Source organism: Ictidomys tridecemlineatus, chromosome 4 (genome assembly GCF_052094955.1).
Source record: "Ictidomys tridecemlineatus isolate mIctTri1 chromosome 4, mIctTri1.hap1, whole genome shotgun sequence".
Taxonomy (NCBI): domain Eukaryota; kingdom Metazoa; phylum Chordata; class Mammalia; order Rodentia; family Sciuridae; genus Ictidomys; species Ictidomys tridecemlineatus.
Genome location: NC_135480.1, coordinates 184,025,730 through 184,052,091, shown reverse-complemented (window position 1 = coordinate 184,052,091; position 26,362 = coordinate 184,025,730). Strand labels below are relative to the sequence as shown.

Genomic DNA, 26,362 nt, shown 5'->3' with positions numbered 1-26,362 from the left:
GGCTGAATAATAAAGCATCACTGGGTTCAATCCCCAGTACCACCCCCTCTCTAAAAAACAAAAGAAAAAAGCATAGGGAATGCCTATTAAATAAACTATCTTGAGCTAAAAATAAATAATAAATATAAAATAGTGGAAAGCTTCCTAATCTATTTTACAAAAACAGCATAATCTTGATACCCAAAGTAGAAAAAGATTTGATGGGCAAATTCCCATTATAAACATAAATACAGAAAGTTTAAATAAAGTATTAGCAATTAAAATTCCTGAAAACTAAATACATCAAACAAGTTTATTCCTAAAATATAAGAATGGTTCATCATTTTTTAAATCCTTTTAAATATCTACATTTTTTCCCCTTTTAGTAATGGTGATTGACCCCAGGGTGCTCTAGTAGTGAACTATATTGCTAGCTCTTTTTAATTTTGAGACAGGGTCCTGGTAAATTGCCCGAGCTATTTTTTAACCTATAATCCTCCTGCCTTAGCCACCAGAATTGCTGGGATTACAAGCCTAGGCTACCATGCCCATCACATTTTTAAATAGAAAAAACAATATAAATGATCATCTCAATGGATTTCTGGGGGGGGGGAGGGGATCATTAATAAAATTTGTCACCTTCTCCACCAGGATGGTGATAAAGATATAGGGACAACCTAGAAAGTTAAGATTAAAATAAAACTGTTAACTATGCCTCTCAAAACCCTACAGTAAAACATCACATTTGATGAAACTTTAAAAATATTCTCATTAAAATCATGAGAACAAAGCTACTCACTATAATCACCACTATTAAACACTTTATATCAATACTCCTCAATATAGAGGCTAGAAAATACAAGGTTCTTGCTACAAGTAAAAATCAAACAAACAAACAAAAAACACTATGACAAACTTAAGCCAAAAAGAATTCACTTGAAGGATTTCAGTAACTCAGAAAAACTGAAAGGCTAAATAAAGAAAATAAGCAAAATTACAGACAGTCTAGAGGATTAATAAAGGTCTTAGAGGAAAACAAATTAAATTAGCCACTCTGCTGAGATAAGGAAAATAGCTTTACTATACATAAATAGAATTAACACCCATGATGCATAAAGAAGATCAATACAATTAGACAACAACCTACAAACCAATAGAAAAAAAATGGTCAAAAGATATTAAGAAACTTACAGCCATGAAATACAAGTGTTCAATAAACCTAAGTATAAACTCATTAGTAACCCTGACAAAAGCAAATGAAAACTGTTTTCTGATCATGAAAATGACAAGGTATTGAGGACTGAAAATAGTCAACAATGTCAAAGGAAATAGGGAGTCTAACATATTTCCAGGGAAAGTATAAACAGGTACACTCATGTGAATTCTATCATTTTTACCTCTTTACAAGGACTGGTACTAGAAAAAAAATATTTGTTACTCTCTATATAACACTATATTAGTATTCAATTATCCAAGTAATTCTCAGATTTTGGGGGACTCTGACCCCTTTATACACTAAAAATTAGTAAGCTAATTAACAGTTGCTAGGAGTTGGAGGAGGACTGTCTACAAAGGAGCAGAAGGAAATCTGAGGTAGGTGAACAAAATGTTCTACATCTTGATTGTAATGGTAGTTATAAGACTATTTTCAAAATCTTAGAACTTTATATTAAAATTAATATATTTTATATATGCTAATGTTAAATTTTTATATTAAAAAAGAATATACTGGGGCTGGGGATGTGGCTCAAGCGGTAGCGCGCTCGCCTGGCATGTGTGCGGCCCGGGTTTGATCCTCAGCACCACATACAAAAATAATGTGTCTGCCAAAAAAATTCTCTCTCTCTCCCTCTCTCTCTCTCACTCCCTCTTTAAAAAAAAAAAAAAAAAGAAAGAAAGAATATACTGGGCTGGGGTTGTGTCTCAAGCGGTAGCAAGCTCGCCTGGCATGCGCAGGGCACTGGGTTCAATCCTCAGCAACACATAAAAATAAAGATGTTGTGTCCACCGAAAACTAAAAAATATAAATATTTTTTAAAAATTCTCTCTCTCTCAAAAAAAAATAAATATACTATATATAAATTATATCTTTAAAAATAACTGACTTCAAAACCTTTGTGTGTGGTGGGGTAGATGGACCCAATACCTTAATTTTATTTATTTTTATATGGTCCTGAGGATAGAACCCAGTGCCTCACACATGCTAGGTGAGCTTATCACTGAGCCACAACCCCAGCCCTTCAAACATTTCTTGAGAACCCCAAAGAACTTTTGTTCATGGGGGTTGCAAGTATCAAATTGTAACTGAGAGAATTTCAAAATAGTTCTTTATGAGCTAAAGACACAGGTCAATGGTAGAGTGCCTGCCTAACACCTTCAAGGCCCTGGTTTCAATCCCTATTACCACCACCAAAAAAAAAAAGGGGGGGAGGGGGAGTTCTATATTCATTTTGAAAATAATAAATGCACTAAATGTTAACAGATTCTTTATGAAAAATGACTGTTTTTCCAAAGCTAAAATCAATTAATGAGAAAAGTTCACTGTTTTCTGTTGTAGCAAATCCTTAATGTCTGGCTTCAAACAGAAAACAGCTGGCAGGATTCTCATACTCTTCAATCTCTTACAGTATCACAATTTATAAGTCATGTAGTCTTTGGAAAACTCCACTGTACACATGTAAAAAAATCAGTGAAAAAATGAATAATATCTGAATATTATTATGAAAATAATTTTAACAAGTTAGTGTCAGAGAACCCTGTGGATTCCTCAACCATACTTTGAGAACCTTTTACCCAATGCAAGAAAATATCATATTCTGAGTATGGGGCAGTAACAAAATGTACTTCCTTTTAGACTAAGGAAGCAGTATCTTATACAGATTATCGATCCTACATTAATTAGTATAGTAATACTCCCCTTATCCAGGTCAAAATCTCTACCAAACAACTGATTCAGACTGAGTTACAAACTTTTATAAGTTTAAAAAAACTTTTATAACTTTTATAAGTTTAAAAAAAAATACTCTAAGTTCCAAAAATTGAGACAACCAGTAATACCTAGGAGAGATACAGCATCAGCCTCAAATCTTCACTCATCAACTATTTGTAGAACAAGGCGGATTAAAGATGGTATGAACACATGGAAAATGGACAGAAATGCTCGGCCTCTTGAAAGAAGAGATGCACAAAACATAAAGGGAAGGTGGAATAACAACAAAAGTAAAGCAATATAGGAGCAAATATCCTGAATGTAAGATAGAAAATAGAAATACTGCTCCTTGGTTAACAGCTCCAAAGGTCTTCAAACCACAAGACCACATCCTCACTGCACAGAGTCGTGCCAAACCAGATGTCCAGCGACTCTCATTTGTACAAAAATCACTGGTGACAATGAAAACAGGAATCAACTGGTTTCTGGCAGTCATCCTAACGTGCTGAGCAGGTGTCAAGGAGGACACCGCATTAAGGGCAACTTTGGTGTGCCCACCCCGGGGAGGCCTGCGGCTCACGTGTTTGCACAACTTTCCCAACAGGCAAGGACCACCTGTTTACTCCCGGAGGCGAGGTCGGAGACGTGCGGGGACTGGGAGCTTAGCTGTCCGGTGACTTTGAAACACCGTCCAGGGAAGCGCTGGTACCACCAGGAGACCGACCGCGCGGCAGCGGCTTCCGCACCGGCCCCGGAGCCCCGCCAACCCCGCAAGCCACGGAAGCGGAGCCCAGCCTCCATGTCTAGTACCCGGCCTCCGCCCTCCCGGCCTCAGTTTCCCTTCTGTACTAAAGGGGGGGTCAGCCAGGCAGTTTCAGGGCGCCCTCCCACTAGACTACCGGATCCTTCCTGGACAGCGGCTCCCGGTTGTCCCTGGACCGAGGCCGTCATCCCCGCGACTGGAAGCTGAGGGGGCGGGTCCGCAGCGCCCACACTCACCCGGCCGGTGCTTCAGCGCCATCACGGACACCAGATAGTGGGCGATGTCAAAAAAGGGGAACATGGACGTGCGGGAGAAGGCCAGCGTCAGATCCTCCCACGAAGAGTCCATGGCTACTACCGACCGCGGCGGCCTGAGCAGCCGCGGTGACGGATTCCCCTCCGGCGAAGTGGGAGTGGGGGAGGGGACGGCCGCGGCCGCGCGCCCGCCGCTCCAGCTAGCGCCTGCGCGTGCGCCCTGGAGCCCGAGGCGGCGCGCCGAGGGGCGGGGCTGCGCGTCCGGGAGTCTCAGGCGCGGGAACGCGGCGAGCCGGCTGCCTTATTCTCCTAATAAGGGTTCAGTGTCCTTTTAGTGCTGAACCTGACCGTGCCAGGCTCGAGAGAAAGCGCAGATGAGCGAAGCTAGGCCCTCTGGGGAGACGCTCAGGGTCACATTTCTTTATGTTAACTGATGTCATTCACCTTTTATTGAGCAATCCCATTGCAAGTCACATTGTGACTTATTAGATATACAAAATAAAACAACATTCTAGTCTTTTGAAAGTTGCTCTTTCCCAACAGGGAAAAAAAAATGTTTTTAACGCAAGAAAATAGTCAAAGTTCGTGAGAGAAAGATTCCAGAGAAGAGGCTGAGTGACAAAAAGAGTTGTACTTTAAAAGCTGGGGGGGATCTGGAAGTTATGTGAAGGAGGGAGGTATTTTGTCAGACAACGAAGTGAGAAGAGAGGTTGAAAAAGAAGTTAAGTCCTTGAGCAGCAGGCAGTAAAACAAGTGATTTGGCCCTATAATTAAACCTCAGATTAATCGCTACATTACGCTCAGGCCTATCACAGTCAGAATCCTTTATTCTTAACCATTGTGCAGACCCGGGTTGTTTTGCGGAGGATGGAGGTAGAGTAAGGCAACAAGGGAAGAAATTTGGTGAGAACACTAGAGACAGGGAAAATCCGAGAATCTTCACCCATCCAAGAAAAAGATAGTGGAAGCCAAGAGCAGCAGGAATAGAGGCCCAGGTGCTGTAGGAGCAGAATAGGGCTGGTCATCTCCACCTGTAAAGTCAGCAAAAGAAGCATAATTTGTCAAGGGAAGGAGGAATGAGCAATAACATTATGATCGCAAAGAGAACTAGGAAGGAGTGATCAGGGTAAAAAGAAAAGTCGAGTTTGGCACGTTTTATTTGACATGCCAACAGATCATGTTGGCACTAGGAAAATGAAAATACAAAGACTATCTATCAGCTGCTAGGTAGGTAACAGCCGCGTGGGAGTATGTGCTGGAAGAGAAACTCTCCTTGGTTTTTTATTTTTATCTAAATATTTAACCATTGATTTAAAATTATTTAACAATTTTTTTGCATGCCTGTTCTAAACCAAGCATTCTCCCAGATGTCAGAAGCACTATCATGAACACTCAATGTTTAAAACAGGAAAATTGGAACAGATTTCTACATTTTATTACTTATCATGGAAGAGTAGACTTGTTAAAATACTTTTCATCTGTGGTTTTTAAGGAAGTTCCTATAGAGAAAGTTTTTTGTTGTTGTTGTTTTTTAGAGAGAGAGAGAGAATTTTTTTAATATTTATTTTTTAGTTTTCTGGGGATACAACACCTTTATTTTATTTTTATGTGGTGCTGAGCATTGAATCCAGCGCCCCGCATACCAGGCACTTGAGCCACATCCCCACCCAAGAGAAAGTTTTTTAAAACTGTAGCATGCTTTCTAATAAGACTAAATAATAAGAAGAAAAACCTGTATTTATTTATACCTTTATGTTTAAAACAAGTCTTTCTATTCTTTTCATAGGTTGCCTTCTTTGGAATTATAGTGAATTTAGAGGAAGAACTTGGATATTATTTCCTAATTTTTTAAATACTTTAACAGTCTTAAATTTCACAAAATATGTTTCATCCTTGAACTTATAAGAAAGAATTATATAAAATATCCTTACATCTCTAAGACAAGTGTCTGTTTGGTATCATTCCGGGGTATAATTTGTTATTAAAACCAGTAGGGCAGCAGTGTAAAATACCAAAGTTGTTTTGTTTATTTGTTTGTTTGTTTTTGTTTTTCACTGACTTACATCCTCAGCCCCTTTTTTGGTTTGGTTTGGCTTGGTTTGTTTTTTTGAGACAGTATCTCATTAAAGTGCCCAGGCTGGCCTTGGACTTGCTATTCTCCTTCCTCAGCATCCAGCTAGGATTACAAGTATGCACTAGGGCTCGTGGCCAAGATTATTTTTAAGACAGTAAATCAAGCATTTTAGTCACCTTAAAACAAATCAATTCCAACAGAAAGGAATTAATCATATCAGAGTCTACAAGTAATTTGATCATTTCAATACTGTAGAAATAAGCTTGGGTACTTCTGCCTAAAGTTTATTTTTAGAAAAGATATAAAGAAAAGGAAATAGTGATATCACAAAAAGACAGATTCTATCCATATTTTAAATTTGCTTATCATATTTGCTTTTGGCATCTAGACTAATGAAATGGGGCAGAGTAGGAAAAAATGGGGAATAGAAGGAGGGAGAACTTTGAATCAATGAGGAAAGGCAAGATGTGAGGAAATTACATGTGAAAATTTAAACTTTCCTGAATTCTGAAATTAGTTTACAAAATTGAATACTTACTGCTGATAAAATGAATCCAAATTATATAGTATAATTTATTCATTAGGAAACAAAACTGGTCTAATTGTATTAATATCTGTTAAAGAATTCTGACAAGATCTATTTGAACTACTTTTGAGTTCAAAAACATGTAAAACTAATTTTTATAAGCTAGGTTTCTCAGAGGCCTCACTGTTGACGTTTTGGGCTGAAGGATTCTTTGTTGTAGGGGGCCATCCTATGCATTATAGGATATTTAGCAGAATCCTTAGCACTAAATGCCAGTAATGTGGACATGCACGAGTACACACACACACCAGTTATGACAGCCAAAAATATCTCTAGACATTGCCAAATGTCCCCAGAGTGGGCAGGGGGAAGGGCACAAAATCATCCCTGGCTCAGAACTAAGTTATAAATGAATAAATGCTTCCTTCAGCAGTGTGTGCCTCTATTAATACAAACTTTGTGGTTATGCCACTAATATTAATCATCAGGTTAATTCTAGAGCAACTCTCATATCCCTTCTTTAGTTTGCTCATCCATGTCCCTGGCTCAAATGGCAAAGTCCTAACTTCAGTATCATAAATGTAATCTTGGCCATTTCTTTCCTGCAATAATGCTTCCCATCCACTGAGTGGCATGCCTTTCATTTTAGGAAATCTACAACAATAACTTTTTAAAAGACATGAAGAATCCATGACTAATAAGGGTCATATTAAAACAATCAATTGCACTTCTAAACTTTGGTATTCTGGTTGGGCATTTTCATTCTAAAGATATTTTGATAGGCACTTGATAACTACACTGTATGTATGATCCCTAAACTGTATCCAATTATATTGTATGGTATATAAGGAGAATATGTGTACTTTGAGTTCAAACTTTATAATATTCAGGATTGTCAAGGATAATTAACTAGAGAGCACCAGTTCCTCTCAAAATATCCACTGCATTTAGTCAGTACAGTGAAATACTGTCTCGTGAGGTTTAAGTGATAAACCAACACTTATTGGATATTGGTTATTATAGAATGCATTCAACTCATTAGATTCAGTGTGTATCTAACAATAGTGCCTTTGACATTGTGTCTTGGCAAATATGACTTATTTTTTACAATGGAATATGACTTATTTTTTTACACTTATTTTTTACAATGGAACTAAAATCTTTTTCTATAAAAATCATTTACTCCTCTAATAAAAACAATTAAACAATCTGGGCACCGTGGAGCACGCTTCTAATACCAGAGGCTCAGGAGGCTGAGATAAGAAGATCCTAAATTGGAAACCAGCCTCAGCAATTTAGCAAAGCTCTAAAGCAACTTGGCAAGACCCTGTCTCAAAATAAAAAAATAAGAAGAGTCAGGAATGTGGCTCAGTGGTAAACAGCCCTGGGGGTTAATCCCTGGTACCAAAAATATTTTAAAAATTTTAAATTAAACAATAAAATATCAGATGCAGTGGCGCACACCTGTAATCCCAGCAGCTCTGGAGGCTGAGGCAGGAGGATCACAAGTTCAAAACCAGACTCAGCAAAAGCAATGCAATAAGCAACTCATTGGAACAGTCTCTGAATAAAAATGTAAAATAAGGCTAGGATGTGGTTTAGTGGTAGAGTGTCCCTGACTTCAATCCCTGGTACCAAAACAAAACAAAAATGTTCCCCATGTGCAACAAGTGCAAGTTTGCCTAATTAAAAGCCTGTTTCATCATTGCAAGGACTGCCAACACTGCAGTCACTTACCAGTGCCATAGCTGCCTATTTTCTGACACTACAGGTTAATGACTTAAAAAAAAAAATGTACCTTGGAGTACAAGTAATAGAAAACCATTCTGAGACACTTAAGCCAAGTGAAGGATATACTGAAAGGCTACCAGGGAATTTCATGAAAGCAGAGAAGAGGTGAGCAATAACTACCAAGAAGAGGAAGAAACAGAGAATTTCTGGGGCCAGCAGCAGCAGGTGGGCATGGTCACTGATGATACTCAATGCCAACATCCCTCAGCCTCTGGGTCCCCTTGTTCAGTACTAACAGAAGAGACCCTGCCTGCCCTTGAATGGGACAGATGCCCTCTTCTGGTTAATCAGCTCTGATGGGAGGCTGGACCACATGATTTGTATCTGAAACATCCCTAAGTACCAGCACAATTTCCTGAGAAAGCAAGGAGCCACGCAGACATCCCAAGAGGTGTGCAGTATAATTATTTTATTTAACCAATTTTAATGGCCATAGAGAAGTCATAAACACAGTCAACAACAGACTATAATTTATTTATTATGTTACAACCAGTCTAGCCTAAGTACACCAACTGGATTTTCTCCTTTTCAACAAATCTAAATACTTCTAAAATTTTCCTTGTAAAATTGTAGAAATACTTCTAAAATTTCCTGACACATCCAGCTTCCCTATAGCAAGGAAAAGTCCTTCCAACACTTGAGAGCTAGGAAGACAACTTGGTAATAATTGGTAATGTCATCCTGTCCTTTTAACATTATCTCAGCAGATCTCATTGCTTTGTTATCACTTAAGATATTTTAAAAGGAGAAAAAAAAAACATTCAACATAGTTAAAATGTCAATCTTCCATCTGATTTGGAACTTCTCGATTCCTACCAGCTACTAGTCTATCTCTTTAAAGACTTTCTTTTTTGTTTTGTTTTATTTTGGTTTGCTTTGGTTTGTGCTACTGGAGATAGAACACTGGACAAGTGTTCTACCATTGAGCTACATCCCCAGCTCTTCCCCTTTGTTGTTGTTGTTGTTTTGTTTTGTTGGGTTTTGTTTGTTTGTTTTTGAATTAGGGTCTCACTGACTTGCCCAGGCTGGCCTCCACATTGCAATCTTCTTGCCTCATCTTCCCAAGTAGCTACAAAGTGTTTAGTCACAGAGACTTTCAGTGGGGGGAAAAGTAGATGAAGTTTTCCAATCTTTCTTCATCTTTTGCCCCTTCTATCTTCCATGTTCCCTGTGGTGAGAAAAGGAACAAAGGTCAAGGAGAGTAAGAGAAAAGGAACAAAGATTTTCTAGCTGGCAAGTGTTGGTTATAGTTTTTGAGTCTGGGTTTTTTGTTTTGTTGTTTGGGCTATTGATATCGTTTATGGCAAGCCCCCGCTGCTGACTCATCTATGCCCTGGACCTCCACAGAGCAAGGTTTCTTGACATCTACACTCATGGCTGACACCATAAGATGACGAATGCACATCTATAGTTCTGCTGTTGTCCTTCCTAAAACAAAGTGGAGAACGGGAGGCTTAACACTAGTCGACCTCAAGGTGAATTATAAAGCTGGAAAGACAGAATGGTAATGGTGAAAGAACAGAATGATCAATGAAAAAAAGTGACATCCCTAATAAAAAGAGACCCCATACCCTTGACATTGGTCCTTTTCCAGCCCTAAACAGGGATAGCCATCTTATGACTATGGGAGAAAATCGCAGATAACTAAATTTATCAGTTATGTCTCTCAGATGTTCTGTTATGAGAGAAAATAATCCTCCATCTGTTTTCCGTAGTCTGAATTGGCTGGGGGGAGGGAAGCACATATTTCCTCCTAGAGAGAAAAATAGAAAAGCAAAGAACTCTGCTCTCTGAATTCATTCCATAAATTCCCTTTCAATTTTTTGACCACTTGAGCTATTTGTTGAAAGTGAAGTTCTCTAGACCAGTTGTTATCTTTTATTGAGTCCCACATAGACAGTCGACTCTCTCTTTTTAGAATGTGGAAGTAACATCTTTTATCTTAGAGGTTCTAACTGGAATTTTTGAAATGTCATTCTCATCTTGTTACACCAGAAGACGAAAAGAACAGAGATTAGAAAACAGAGTTGGTGGATGAGGTTTGAAAAAAAAATGCACATTATTTGCCTGAGAACCCATAAAATGTCAGTGATTTGTGGAGGAGGCTTGATTCCACCAACACACCAGTCATGAGAACACAAGGTACACCTGATATTTGAGCAAACAAAAGGAATCTGACCTCAAGAGATTCATCAAGTATCCAAATATCAGAATATGCATCATCAGGAGGATGTTTTCATATTCTCTCAGCTGGAAGTCACTTATGATGAAATAAAACTACCTCAGTGCAGAAAAATCTTTGACAGGGCCTCTGAGCCTCTAAATTCACCTAACTTGGAGATGCCAAAGTAAAGAAAGGGTTAGGCAGGGTGTCTTCTAAAGAAGGGGATGTTCCCTGCTAGACTGAGGTTAGGACAACTAGGCCAACAGGTGCTGCAAATCCATATCCAGAGAGAAGCTGAGGATAAAATTAGACCTGAAGGAGATGGAGACTGGCTACTTGGAGTGGGTGGTTGGAAAGTTTGGTCAGTTAGATCAGAGCCGAGACAAAGAAATCCAGCCTAAGGACAGAAAAGGGATAGTCTGCTGGCTGAAGCAGAACAAAATCAAATGTCACCAGCAAAGAAGGATCAGATAAGATAAATTCAAGCCAACAAAGCAAGAAGACACTGCAGTGACAAGTTTTGGGCCATAAAAAACTACTGATGATAGTTTGGCAGGGTCCAAATAAGGATTTCTCGCAGACAGGTAAAAAGTTGAGCCAACTCAAGATGCCTGCTCACAAAAAGCTGAGCCCTAGGAGAAAAATAAAATCCATAAACAGTATTGCCTTAAAATTAAGAACTTCCAATTATCAAAAGACGTTATTAAGAGAGCAAAAAGACAAGCACAAAATAGAAGTCCACATACATATATATATGTATATGCATACGAACATACTCTCTCCAGCAAAGGACCCTTACCCAGAAAATATAAAGTAATCATATAAGCTAATAAAATATAATCAATTTTTAAGAAATCTCAATACAAAAATAAGCAGAAGACTTTAACAGGAATTTCACAAAAGAGTATATAAAGGCTGGGGGTACAGCTCAGCATTAGAGGCCTTAGCTGCATAAGACCCTGGGTTCCATCCCCAGCGCTACAAGAAAAAAAAAAAAAAAAAACAAAGGATATTCAAAAAACCAACAAACACACAAAGAGGTGTTTAACTTCAGAAGTCCTCATGAAAATGAAAATCAAAACTATAGTAAGGTAGGTTTTCAAAATGGCTCAAATAAAGAAAATAATACCAAATACTGGTGAAATATAAAACAACTTGAATTCTTATGAAAGGTTAATAATCTTGAGAACTGTTTGCTAATCTTGTTCCCAGAATGTGCTGTCCCCAACTGCCAAACTGCAGAATGCACTCCCTCCCTGGGTTGCAGGCAAACCGCCCACTGGCCCTGACCCGTCAATGAACTTCCCTCCCTGCCCTCTCCAAGGAAAGTATGTAAGCTCTGCTTAAGCTGTTCTCAGGGCTCTTTGCTCTATTGAAGTGAGCTCTGAGCCCCAGCATGCTGGACCCCAATAAACTCTTTGCTGTTGCATGAGACAGTCTCTTGGTGGTCTCTTCCTCCGACGCTCGCCTGACCTTTACACTTACACTATTGGTGAGAGTATAAATTGGTACAACTATTTTGGAAAACTGGACTACCTGCTAAAGGTGAACATATACATATTCTCTTATCTAACCATTCCAATCCTAAAGGGGCATTTGTTCACCAAAAACGTTGACATAAATGTTCACGACAGCACTGTTTATAATGTCCTCAAACAAAACAATCCCAAAGGGTCATCAAAAGTAATATATATACCCCACAATAATCCATGAGATTGAATGATATGATGTTACCTACCTCAACATCCATGAATCTCACAAACTTAATGTTAAAATAAAGAAGCTAGAGATTTAAAAAGAAACATTCTGTGTGATCCCATCTACAAAGAGTTAAAAAAATAGACAAAACTAAGCTGGGAGCGGTGACACACACCTGTAATCCCAGCAGCTATGGAGGCTGATCACGAGTTCAAAGCCAGCCTCAGCAACTTAGCGAGATCCTGAACAATTCAGCAAGACTCTGTCTCTAACTAAAGTATAAAAATGGGCTGGGTATGTGGCTCGGTGGTTAAGTTCCTCTGGACTCAATCTCTGGTACAAAAAAAAAAAAAAAAAAAGACAAAATTAGTCTTTGGAACTAGAAGTCAGGATTGTGGCTGTTCCTGGAGGCAGAAGCGGGATTCTGCACCTTTGGTTCTGTGTCATAATGTCGGTGGGTTCACTCTGTAAAAATTCATACATTGATACTTTTTGACTTGTGCTGTTTATATATATAACTTCAAAATATATATACTTGACTTTTAAAAAACTTTATATTTCAAAAAAATTCATGAGAGGAGAGATGAGATCTTCGAACAAACTAGGTTTTTCTGTTTGTCCAGGGAGTAGCATAGTGAATGGAGGGTAAGAGCCTATCCTAAATCATATATGGTTTGTAATGTAACCGAAGGCATTGTTATGTCATTGGCTCAGTCAGATATTTCTTCTGGAACCCTGAGACACAATAGCTAAACTATAGGTAATTTCCTTAGTTCTGTACTCTCCTGGAGTCTGTTTCTCAAATAACTCCCTCTAGGTAGATGAGGTTAATAATAATCAGCCTGTGGCTTGTCTTTAAGTGCCAGTAATCTAAGGCTTTAGGGATGATCAATTTTTAGTGTCAATTGCTTTTTTCTTTCTTTTTGTTTTTCATCTCAGGGGGCAGTGCTGTTTACAAAGTACAGGAGAGTATCAAATCCCATATTGCCTCTAGATTCTTCAACCTGTGCAATGCCAAGGGCTCTCCTCTTCTTCCTGAAAGGGAAAAACATTTTCATCTAAACAGGAGTAAGGTTCTTCTCTGGTGTTTTTGCTTGAGCAAACATATAATTTGAGCTCTAGACATGTCTGGAAGGGCCTGGCTAGGAGCTAATATGTGTAATCTCTTCAGAACTCAGGCCTGGGAGGCAAGGATTCCTTAAAACCAGCTCACAATTCATTGAACAGTTATTCTCCACTGGCTGCTTGGTCATGAGGATAGAGATGAAAACGCGTCAATTCCCTTAGAGACTGCCATTCAGGAGAAGTGGCACGGCAAATGGTTCAGTGGTTATATGACCTCCACCTTCACTGCCTACAATGGACTCCTGTGAAATATTTGAGGGGAGATTCCAAAAGGCTGGTTCATGTGCCTAACCAACCTTTGGTCCAGATGAAGAACACCTCAAGACTCTCAGAAATCTTTGCTCTAGTAGCGCAAAGACAAGTGATTGTATAACATAAGAAGTGGCAGAGTAGCAGGAAATGCATGGCATTGTAGAAGTTCTCAGAGGCTGAACTGCTCACCTGAGTCAGAGAAGTGAAGAGAGTCTGAGAACGAGCCAAGTGGCAAATGGAGTAGAGTTAGAGCCATATATATATTTTAAGTTGTAGATGACCTAGTACCTTTATTTCATTTGTTTTTATTTTTATACGGTGCCAGGGATCGAACCCAGGACCTCATGCCTGCTAGGCAAGCGCTGGGGCTGTTTTTGTAAACCACAATGGTTTGCCTGCCCTCCCTGCAGTTCAAGCAGGGGATTTCTTTTAGGAGGTGTCTAGCAAATCACATGGCAGAAAATTTGGCCACTAAGTAATAGATATTCTCCCAGATCTTATTTCACAGTGTACCCACCACCCCGCTAAATGGAGACACTTGAAGCCAACCGGTTCTGGGCTCTATAAGTCTTGTAACAAATGTCTCCTAAAAGCCCAAGTCCAAGTTGATGAATGAATACAAAAATTTCCTTTTAAATTAAGTAGAAGAACAATTCTCGTGCAGGCAAGTTAACCATTATTTGATGGACTATTCTTTAGAGCAATCTACTTTTCATGCTCCTGTTTATTTTTTTTTTTAATTTTTTAGTTTGTTCTAATTACTTTTACATGAGAGTAGAATGCACTATGATTCATCATACATAATTGGAGTATAATTTCTCATTCTTCTGGTTATACATGATGTAGAATCCCATTAGTCATGAAGTAATATAGGTACATAGGGTAAATAATGTCTGTCTGATTCATTCTACTATCTTTCCTACCCCATACTCCCTCCCTCCCTTCACTCCCCTAATGTAAAGTAACTCTGTTCTTTCCTAGCATTCCCTCTTATTGTGAATAAGCATCCACATATCAAAGAAAACCTTCAGCTTTGGTTTTTGGTGATTGGCTTATTTCATTAAGCATGATATTCTCTAGCTCCATCCATTTACCAGCAAATACCATAATTTCATCCTTTTTTAAAGCTGACTAATATTCCATTGTGTGTATATACCACATTTTCTTTATCCATTCATCTGTTGAAGGGTACCTAGGTTAGTTTCGTAGTTCAGCTATTGTGAGTTGAACTGCTATAAACATTGGTGTGACTGTGTCACTGTAATATGCTGATTTTAAGTCCTTTGGGTATAAACTGAGAAGTGGGATGGCTGGATCCTGTTTATTTATCTAACTACAAGAGCTTGGCCTAGATATCCTACACATGCCTTCCTATAGCATTATTTTAGGAGCTCTCTAAGGCACATTGCTATATCCATTGGTATATCATGAGCCTCTGTTCCATGACCCATGTAACTACCAAAGGCTAGGCTCAAAAAGCAGATAATCTTTTCTATTCTTCAGAACGGTGAAGTGCTCAAGGATTCCCGCTGGTATCAGAGCAATCACAGTGTTTAGTGGACAGCAATTGAAGGTTGGGGAAATGGTCAAAAAGTGAAACTAAAAACTTGCTGCCAGATTCTGCAATACCTCAGATGTATGGCATCCTTACACATCCACCTTCCCACAGTTTAAAGACCAGCCACTACTCAGACTGGAGAGCTGGCATAGGGTTAGAGGAAAGGGTGGGATTGCACATCAGTTCATAAAGTTGGGTCTTTGTGAATGATGAGACAATCACAGAGATGGGACCCCATGTCTTTATAAGAAACTTGAATACATTGTAGCTGTGAGACCTTTCCTCATCCATCATAGAGATCATGGCCAACATAACCTCTATAACAAAAGACAGACTAATGAGAGAAATGCTGAACAAATTTAATCAAGTTTTATGTGACATGAGAACCTTCAGAAAAGAAGATCCAAAGGCCCAGGGAAAACTGTTTTTATGCTTATGAAGAATGGTCTGCTGTACAGAAATGTGATTGGGCTGAAGGTACAATCTAGTGATAATGGACTTGGTTGGGGATATCCAGCAAAACTTGTCAATTCTGACTCTTCTTCTCTGTGCAGTATTCCTTTCTCCAGAAATGTATGATTCTTCTGGAATGGAAACCTTCAAGGGAGAGGAGGACTGACCTTTTTACATTTTATGCCTTGCTCTAGGGAAAGGGGTTATGGTTTCTTGTGGAAGAATTCTGGTTTCTATAATTCACTTTGGCAAAGGAAGAGGGACAAGAGACAGAAGTGTAGGTGAAGGTCAGAGAGTTCGTTTCAGTTTTTCATCACTATGGCCAAAAGACCTGACAGAAGCAACATCAAGAAGGAAAAGTTTATATGGTACTCACAGTTTCAGAGGTCTCAGTCTTAGACAGCCTACTTCATAGCTCTGAGCTGGAGGTGAGGCAGAACATCATAGGGGAAGAGTATACAGAGGATACCAGCTCAGGACATGGAAACAAGAAAGGAGAGAGAGAGAGAGAGAGAGAGAGAGAGAGAGAGAGAGAGAGAGAGAGAGAGAGAAGAGAGAGGGCACTGTCTGCTCATCAGGGACAAAACATAAATCCTAAAAGCTTACTTCCTCCAGCCACTACCTACCTACCTACAGTTACCGCCCAGTTAATTCATATTAGTGGATTAATCTGAAAAACCAGCTTCTACCTCAGAGCAAAGCCTGTCCAAGGAAGGGGCATGACCTTTGTCCTTGGAAAGACCCACAGAGCACTCCTAGGCACATATCCACCCTGCTGAGTTGTTTATCTACAAATAACAGGAGAGATCTGCTGTGCCAGGTGTCCCTGACTCAGTCAGGCTAGATGAGGACCCATGGCAACCCCATAGCAGCCACCAATCAGCATGAGACAAGGAAAATACCTGGGATGCCAGTAGTTTATGGTGGTTGATAACATGTTAGGAAACCATGTAGTTTAGCACGTATATCCCTCGTGGCCTAAACCAATTAGCTCAAACGAATCCTCCACTTGTTCCTGCCAGTGAATGTGCTAATCATGTTTTAGAGTTGTTTTATGATTTTCCCGCGGTGTGTGATGATTTTTTAAGAGATACTAGGATGTATGTGAAGTCCCTGCCTACCTATAGTGTATAAAACTGCTGCAAACCCTGGGCTTGGGGCCTCTCAGCATCACCAATTGCTGTGTGCGCGCGGAGGACGGAACTAGCTCGCAATAAACACCTCTTTGCTGCTTACATCGATCTTGGTCTCTGGTGGTCTTTTGGGGGTCCCAAATTTGAGAATAACAAATCTGCTGATTATATATATATCTGCTCTTATAACCGAATTCTTGAATCATCTCACACATGAGCTTTGCGGGGGACACTATATCCAAACCATAGCTGAGATTTGCTTCTAAGGCCGTTCAACCTCCTTTAATTCATAGTGCACACTATGCCAAAGTGCCATAGTTTGGGGTATTGTGTTCCAAGCCCCAACAACACCAAACCACTGGATCTGATAACCATCTTGTCTTTTCTGTTTGTTTGCTCTCTCTGGCTTTAATCCCAGATGTGACAATGAACTTTGATTCTTACATTTCATTTGCCTTTGGTCATTTCCATTGTGCTACCTTAGAAACTGATCCTAGGCAAAACACCCAAAGCTATTTGGACTTGGCTTTTGGCATCCTGCTCATATATAACCTCATATATAACTCTACCTCATATATAACTCCTTTTTCATGATTAGTTTGTTTTTATTATGCTCATTTTATTTTATTTTATTTTATTTTTTGAATTTTAACATTTATTTATTTTCTTAGTTCTCGGCAGACACAACATCTTTGTTGGTATATGGTGCTGCTGAGGATCGAACCCGGGCCGCACACATGCTAGGCGAGTGCGCTACCGCTTGAGCCACATCCCCAGCCCCCTATTATGCTCATTTTAATAGTAGCAGCTCTTAGAGACTATAATGCTGTATAACTCGAGTAGAGAGGATCATTCACATCATATTCTGCATTCAGTGATCACCGGGTTCTGACTTAGGGGGTATCTTTCCATGTATACGACACAAAGGGAAATAAACTGCCAGAATAAATTCAGTAATAAATTCTGTAGCTTAATATTAATGTCTATTAAGTTTTATGAAACTACTAACCTTATGCAAATATAAGCACTTTCTATTCATCAAGGTTTTAAAAATATATATATTAGAATTTTAAATCTTCTAGGTTTAAAAAAAAACTCTATCACTACTGTTCTCATAAAGAAGTCATCTTTTCACAAAACTGTCTGTGATAATTGATTAGAATTCAGTCAGTTTTGGAATTTGAAGCTTATCAAACTCCCAAGACTGCAACTGACATCTGCCAACCCCTAACCCTTCGTTTATGATGAGAATTTGACAAAGGGATGTGGATAGAGCATCAGAAATCTGACAAGGCAGCATTACATCAGCAAAACAAAGCCAGAAAACTAGCATCCAAACTGTTTTTCAAGTGTTCTTTGTTGTTTAGATTGCTAAGTATTAAACTAGCAACAAAACTTTGAAATTGACCCAGAATAGTCATTCATCTAAGAAAATTAATGTAATACCAATAAGAAAAACTTTTCAGACTAAACAAAACAAAAACAAAAGCAAATAAGCAAAAAAGTCCCAAATCAATTACAAGTTGAATAAAGACATTTAAATGGTAAGAAAATATTTGGGTTCATCTGAAATCTACTTCTAACTCTGACATTCCACTCTTCATCCCAACCAGGCTCTGAGGTTATGAGATTATAAAAATGTTTTCTAGCTCTAAGGAGGGGAGGAAAGAGCAGAAATGAAATCCTCCTTTCTTTTCTTCTCTTGGTGAGAACTGATTATGGTTGCAAGTTCACTGCTGCCCATTTAGCCTATTTCTGGGTGGCAGGAAGGGGGTCATGGTGAAGTGAGTGAGCACCCAACTGAGAAGTTTTCCATCTTGCATTAATTTTAGGATAGGTAATCTTTTCAGTTCCTTAATTGAACTGTGAATTACAAGAGTCTCTCAGAACAGGAACTGGAACTCAATGAAAGGTCCCAGAGGGAATAAGGGCTCTGGAAAAGGAGAGGGACTTGTTCCTCTGCAAGCTGTAACAGGGACAGGTGTGTGGCAGACAATCTCCAGGGAAGATGTCTCCAACTGCTGAGGCTTTATTACCCAAGGGAAAAACCAGTTTAGGAACTAATTAGAAAGGGGTTGGGAGTTTGGCTCAGTGGTAGAGTGCCTGCACACCAAAAAGCCCTGGATTCTACTCCCAGTACTGCAAAGAAAAGAAAAAAAAAAAAAAAAAAGCTCATTAGCAGAAATGCTGAGTGCCAATCAGCCTAGGGAGTAAGAACCTAACAACAAACAGGGTCAGACTCCAGACTGATGATAGACTCCAGTTCAGGGAGTTTATTTTAGTATCTTGACCAAGAGAAGAAGGCGCTGAATGGTCTAAACACACAAGAATAGTGACTGGAAAGTTCAAGGCTAAAAGTGAGCTGAGGTTTATCAGAACACTTGTCTAGATTGTTCCATTAACACACTTTCTCCTACCCATTTGACAATTGAAAGTGGCTTTTTCAACATCACAATGCATGAAGGCCTTTCAAAGGCTATTTGTCTAAAACATTACAGTCCTACTTAGATGTGAAAGAATGTTGTTGATGTCCTAAGGTCTCCTCCAGACTTTTGTGAGGAGCATGCTGGGAAAGGGGGGAATGTTAGATCTGAAGTCAAAAGTCCAGTGCTTAACTGGAAGATTCTTGTTAAGTGAGCCCTTTAACATCTCTGAGTCTCAGTGTCAGTGCTTGAAAGCGGGGGTTGAAAATACTTGTCTAATTTATCTTACAATCTGTTAGCAAAATTAAGTTATATACTTATGGTGTATATTTTGATAAATTATAAAACTTTATACAAACTTAACTTTAAAAACTATATGTGGCAGGGCTGGGGATGTGGTGAGAAACCAGCCTCTACTTCAGAGCCAAGCATGTCCAAGGAAGGGGGCATGATCCTTATCCTTGGAAAGACCGACAGAGCACTCCTAGGCACATGTCCACTCTGCTGAGTTGTTTATCTATAAATAACAGGAGAGATCTGCTGTGCCAGGTGTCCCTGACTCAGTCAGGCTAGGTGAGGACCCATAGCAACCCCATAGCAGCCACCAATCAGCATGAGACAGGGAAAATACCTGGGATGCCAGATGACCCTCCCAGGAGTTTATGGTGGTTGATAACATGTTGGGAAACCAGGTAGTTTGGCACATATATCCCTCGTGGCCTAAACCAATCAGTTCAAAGGAATCCCCCTCTTGTAGTAACCAATCACCCCTACCCAACTTGTTCCTGCCAGTGAATGTGCTAATCATGTTTTAGAGTTGTTATTTGATTTTCCCGCAGTGTGTGATGATTTGCTAAGAGATGCTATGATGTATGTGAAGTCCCTGCCTTCCCCAAAGAGTGCATAAAACTGCTGCAAACCCTGGGCTTGGGGCCTCTCAGCGTCACCAGTTGCTGTGTGCGCACGCAGAGGACCCAGCTAGCTCGCAATAAACACCTCTTTGCTGCTTACATGGAAGAGTCTCTGGTGGTCTTTTGGGGGTCCCGAATTCGAGCATAATAAGAAGTGGAGCACTGGCCTAGTATGCGTGAGGCACCGGGTTCAATCCTCAGCACACATAAATGTAAAATAAAGATATTGTGTTCACCTATAGCTAAAATATAAATATTAAAAAGAAAAAAAACCGGCAAATCATGGAGGATGACTAGCAGAGTCAGCCAACAAGAGGTAAGCAAAGCTGAGGAATCGTAACCACCTCATTGAGGTTTTTCTAACTTCTGTCCCTACAAAATCTTTCCCTACCAAAGTATCAAGTCTGAAGGGCAAAAGCAAAAATCTCATGCATCCCAGGGCTTGGTAAGCATCATCCTTAATAGAGAGTATCTGCCAATTAATATTTGTTGAATTGTAACACTGGCTGTAGCTTCCAAATTTATATGTTGATTAGCCAAAAGGGTAAATATAAGGAAATTGGGAAAGGAAAGAAAAAAGCAGCCTTACTTTATAACAGGGGAAAACAGCCCTGTCATTGTGGTCCTTGCGGTACCCTGTTCCTTCCTGAGGGCAGCCGGTGCCGGCCACTCTACACTGTCAAGAGCTCTGTAGGTTTCCCAGAGGAGCAGCTTTGTGCGGCTGAACACAGGACCTGCATTCTTCTTGCACTTTTGGGGGGTAGGTTTACTGACAAAGTCATTGTCCCTCTCTTCCTGGCCTTAGCTCTCTGCAGATCTAGTTATGCTGTTTAGGTTCATGAAGTACAAATTAACATAATCCGATTAGATTAGCTGCTGAGGGGTCTTTGGTCTGAAAAGCAGAGAGAAGAAAAGTGTCTCACAAAGAGGGGAGCCTGGAGCATGGGAGGGGAGGGGGAACAATTGCTCCTGTGCCCCTGGCCTGAATGCTTGCACCTGCACAAACCCTCTTATAAATAAGGACTCTCAGATGGTATTAAAGAGGGACTGAGGAGTCCAGGGAGCTCCAGGAGGTAAGCATGGTAGAGAGAAAGGCAAGACAGCAGCTCTGCATCCCATTAATTGATTTATCTGGATTGGCAAAGCCGGGGTTGCTGACAGAAGAGAATGTCCGTTTGATTCCTACTCAGCATTGAGAGTGGTCAGCCCCATAATCTGATCTATTGAGATAACATCTTAGAATCCCTGCAAGAGACTGATAAGGGGTTTACTTACAGGGAACAAAGTGCATTGGATGTTTGATTTTAGCACTTTCTGAATTGGACTTCTGTATCTTTCCTTTATTTCTGGAAAAGAAAAAGAAAGCTAGGTGATGGTTTTAGGCCTTCGGGTAATTTGTACTTAAACACCACAAAAGACAAACCCAACAATCAACTGTTGACTGCCCTTTTCTTGACTATGGACAGTTTGGAGGAAAATTGAAGTTTTCACTATTTTTGAAAATAAAAAAGGGACTCTAACCTTAGGTGTACTGTAGATGTTGAGTTTCAAGCAAGTGGTTTTGTTTTTGTCATTCTTAGTGGAAGAAAGACTTTTCTTTCCAAAAATCTTAAGGAATACTGAGATACACTTACTGGGGACCCAGCACCAAATGCAACAGTTTACATGATTCTCAGGGAACATCTAAATGTGTCTAACTCCATGGGAATAACAGAAAGCCTTCTGTGAGGACTGACTTATGATGTGATTCACATCTAAGGTCTGGGAAAGAAGGAAAGGAGTCACCTCCAAGTAGAGATGGCTCTTTTCTATTCAGCAATCTTCCTAAATGCCAGTCAAGGTAATTTAAACCTGAGCACAACAGAACCCATCACTACTTTTGGATAATTTTTCTATTACCAAATCTTCATCTGATAGAAAACCCAGAACACCAAGCAGATTACTCTGTGGTTTGAAAAAAAAAAAAAATTGTTTTCAATCATTGCCTGCCTGCAGTGAAGATTTCTTTCACAGACAGTTTTTGTCCTTAAAGACAGAAGAAATAGTAAAATAAATTTGGCCTTTGCTGCCCAGCAGATCTAGGTTCAGAGCCCAGCCTTCCTTTTTGCTAACTGCGTGCTCTCAGGTTTGTCTCTGAGAATCTTCTAAGCCACCATGTCCCCCAAATTGTAAGCTGGAGCAAAAACCTCCAATAAATATATGTTAGAAAGATTAAAGATTGCATTTATAAAATATCTGACCCAAAACAGACACACAATGAGTATTAACAACCCTTGCTTGAGGTGCTTGTACTTTGACTTTCCTCCCAACCGAAACCTTCCATATTCAGATACACACACATCATGTGTCCATGATACCCAAGCACAGTGCACAGAGCTTTTTAGTCCCACTGGCTATGTTTTCTCTACTTTTTCTTCCCTGTTGTTTTACCAGTACATCTATTCTTTTCAATTTCTGTGATGGAGCATCTTTGCTCCTGGAGCCAAGTGCCACACAGCCTCTCAGGGAGAAACAAAAGAGATGCTGCAGGGTTGGTTCAGAAGGTCTAGAGCCTGGGGAAGAAGTTCAGTCTGTGAAGCAGAGAGGAAAACAGTTTCTACCTGCTAAAAGCCAGGGTGAGCCTGTTGAATATAGAATACCATAAGTGTGAGATGGGGATCTTGAAATCTCATATCTAGAGGAAAGAATAAGAAGCAGATCAGGAAAAAGCTTTGGAAGCTCATTAGCGCTAACAGCCCTTATCTTCCTCAGGCTTCAGTGGAAACATTGCATTTCATACATCCTCTTGTATAGAGCAGCTGGATATGGCATGCAAGGAGTGCAGTAAGGCATCCTTAGTAGACAAGGCACTCACCTATATAAATTAATATTGTGACTTCCCACATAGATTTTACCAAAATTCCTTTGCAAAAAGTCTGACTTTTAAGCAGATATTTTTTTATCGTGATCAAGATGTAGAAGAGGAACATAATTTCACTATATGAAAACTCTGACCAAATCAGATTTATCAAATGATGTATGGAAATATATTGATATTATATATCTCATTAAAATTTACTAACTGGTCCTTATTTGTGGGAGGGGCCAGTAAAAACTGTCCTGCCTTCTGTGCCCCAGAAGTTTGGACCTTATAAACCACTCTGGTCTCCCTCAAGACAAGGCCTAATAGCCAGAATCCAAAAGGACAAAAGTCTCAGAGTGAATGGGAACTTTCTAAATATGACTCAAAATATGAACCATAAAATAGACAAATTTTACTACATTAAAATCAAATTCTTTGAGGGGATTTTTATGTTTTGCTTTTTGTTTTGTTTTATTTTGTTACTGGGGATTTAACCCAGGGGCACTTAACCACTGAGCTATATTCCCAGACTCCTTTTTATTTTTATTTTATTTTGAGCAGGTCTCGCTAAGTTGTTCAGGACCTTGCTAAATTGCTGAAACTGGCCTCAAACTAGTAATCCTCTTGCCTCATCCTCTTCAGTTGCTGGGATTACAGATGTGTGTCAACACATGTGGGTGAAATCAAATCTTATATATGGCAAACAAGTATAAATAAAACCACAGGACAAATAAAATACTGGGGAAACATATTTATAACTCACATAACAGAAAAAGTGTTTATATCCTTCATATATAAAGAACTTCTAGAATCTAGAAAGAAAAAGGCCAACAACCCAATAGATATAAAGGCAAAAGTCATCTAAAACAGTCTGTAGAAACAGAATTATAAATGACCATAAACATATGATGCCAGCTCATTCATAATTTTTAAAAATGCATATTAAAACCATAGTCAGGGTTGTGGCTCTATGGAAGAGTGCTTGCTTCACATGTGTGAGGCACTGGGTTTAATCCTCAGCACCACATAAAAACAAATAAAATGAAAGTATTGCTTCCATCTACAAGTAAAAATATTAAAACGAAACAAAATACAGTCAGATAACATTTTCACCTATCAGATTGGCAAGTATTCCAGCAATTGTCAACCATACTTGTAGGTGAATTTGTGTTTAAAGAAGAATGCTCATGTTGCTGCTAAAACAGCACTATCTTACAGATACACATGCTTACAGGTATAGCACCTGCAAGCTTGGAAATCAAATGTGTTGAAGGATATTTATTGCAGCATTGTTAGGATCAGCAAAACCAGAAACATCCCAAGAGTCCCTTAATGAGGGACTAGCTAACATTGTGCATCTCCATGATGTAATACATATAGATATAATACATGCAGATATACATGATGTAATACATATAGATGTTAAAGAGAATAAGAAAGTCCTCTGTGAATTGAGAAGATCTCCAGAATATAACAGTAAGAGGGATAAACAGGGCTGGGGATGTAGCTCAGAGGCAGAGCACTTGCCTAGCATGCAAGAGACCCTGGAAGCAATTCCTAGCACGAGAGAGAGAGAGAGAGAGAGAGAGAGAGAGAGAGAGAGAGAGAGAGAGAGAGAGAGAGAGAGAGAGAGAGAGAGAGAGAGAGAGAGAGAGAGACTGAGAGACACCTCATAGTTGTATTTGCATAAAGAACCACTGATGAATAAAAGTAGAAGTAGATTGGATGAATAAAGGATAAACCAGGATTTTTCCAGTGTTTATCAATATCTTGCCATTTTGCCCAGGCTGGTCTAGAACTCCTGTGCTCAAGCAATCCTCCTGCCTCAGCCTTCTGCATAGGTAGGACCAAGGGCACAGATGTATACCATCAGGTTTGGATCAAAAGTTAGAGATTTTTGAAACACTTCATAATTTATAAACATAGCAGTTGAACTGAGACCATTCTAATTTGAGTATACTTATAACAAATTGTTTGTGGTTATATAGGTATACTCAAATTAGAATGGTCTCAGTTCAACTGCCATGTTTATAAATTATGAAGTGAACAACCAATAAAAAAAAACAATAGAATATATAAATTTTAACTTATATATTTACACATTTGGCTCACCCACTTCAATGTTTTACCTGACCAGGTGACACTGATTTTACTATTTTTTAAACAGAAGAACATGGGGCGGGGGGAATGATGACAATTTTGAAAATTTTTTGATTTTAAAGTTTTGCTAATTTTTACATCCCAATAGTAGTGCTGGGGATCAAACCTAGGGCCTCTCAAATGCTAGACAAGAGTTCTACCGGTGAGCTATACGGCCCAGTCAAACCGTATTCTATAAATTTCTATAATATATTTCCTCTGTAAATGTATTTTCATAGGGCTCCAAAGTAAAACTGGTTTTTAGAAGATGCCAGTCCCAATTTGGCAAATACTCTTTATTCTGTCCTTAGCTGCCTGCTCCCCTTTGTCTTTCAAAATCTGCTCATCCAGGGACAGAGAGCACTTTGGCTTTACTCATACTGCTTAAAAGCTTTAGTCTAATAGAAGCCAAAGAGGGAGCATGGCTGGGGCCTGTCCCATTGGAGCATTACCACGCCATACAATGAGATGGGAGGCACTCCCAAGTCCCCTGGATTAAGGCTCTCTCCAGGTTCCTTCTCCATGTGGGACTTGGAGCTGGTGGTAGATCTTCTATGATCTCCACTGCCTTGACCAGAATGTTAGAGGAAACCAGAAAACAGGGTCGGAGGCCACCTGTTTCTCTTTTCCAAACTCTAACTGGAAGGAGGAAGCAGAATGCTGGCAGATTTCAGGACACTACCCTTACAGACTCAATAATCTCTTGTAAGGTTCTATCTAGCTCCTCCCAGGAATTGTTCAAGCACCATTGTCTCAAGTTTGACATTTCCTTAAGAACTGATTCTTTGTGCAGTGCCTACCTGGAGTCCAAGTGGTGGCCTATCTATACATCCCCTTCAGAGGCACAATTTCTGGTGTAATGGTACCCTCACAAGTGTACCATATATAGGTGGAAAGAGAACCTGTGGCACACATATTCAAATGTGCACCGCACATCATAAGGTAAAATTAAATCTTTATGTATTAATGAAAGACATAAAAAAATGCACTGAGGCTCTCTGGCTTCTAAAGCAGGTGTGAACTGTGTCAGCACAGCACTCCACTTACCTCCAAGTGCAAAAGGATCTCCATGGCCAGAAAACTGTGCAATGTAGTCTTGCTGAATCCAAGAGGCTTAATTCTATGCTGTTTCCCAATCTTTTTACACCTGAGACTTGTAAATGATTAACAAGTATTGAAACAAAATGTCTACACTGAGTATTGCAAAGAGAAGAATTCAATCCATACCAAGTGAATAAAAAACCAGTTGGTGCATTTCCTTAAGCCCTCCTTCCTCCTCAACTCCAGAGGAGCTAAAACCAGGAATTGTGGAGGAGCTAGGATTGGGCTGCAGAAGGGAATGGAATGA

At 39.5% G+C, this 26,362-nt stretch overlaps 1 protein-coding gene and 1 long non-coding RNA gene across 2 annotated transcripts in view; both read right to left on the bottom strand.

Moving 5' to 3' along the window:
- The window catches only part of Tmem38b (transmembrane protein 38B), a 53,288-nt gene extending 49,142 nt beyond the window's left edge, over nt 1-4,146 (bottom strand). The window contains exon 1 of the mRNA XM_005329736.4: nt 3,908-4,146. Coding sequence (XP_005329793.1) covers nt 3,908-4,019 — 112 coding nt within the window. The 5' untranslated portion in view covers nt 4,020-4,146. The remainder of the gene's footprint in view (nt 1-3,907) is intronic.
- Nucleotides 4,147-8,869: 4,723 nt separating this feature from the next.
- LOC144376911 (uncharacterized) lies at nt 8,870-26,145 on the bottom strand. The gene is made up of 3 exons (XR_013437261.1): nt 26,062-26,145; nt 21,309-21,379; nt 8,870-9,484 (listed from the first exon to the last, which is right to left on the bottom strand). It is a non-coding gene; the product is annotated as an uncharacterized LOC144376911 (long non-coding RNA).
- Nucleotides 26,146-26,362: the final 217 nt, after the last annotated feature.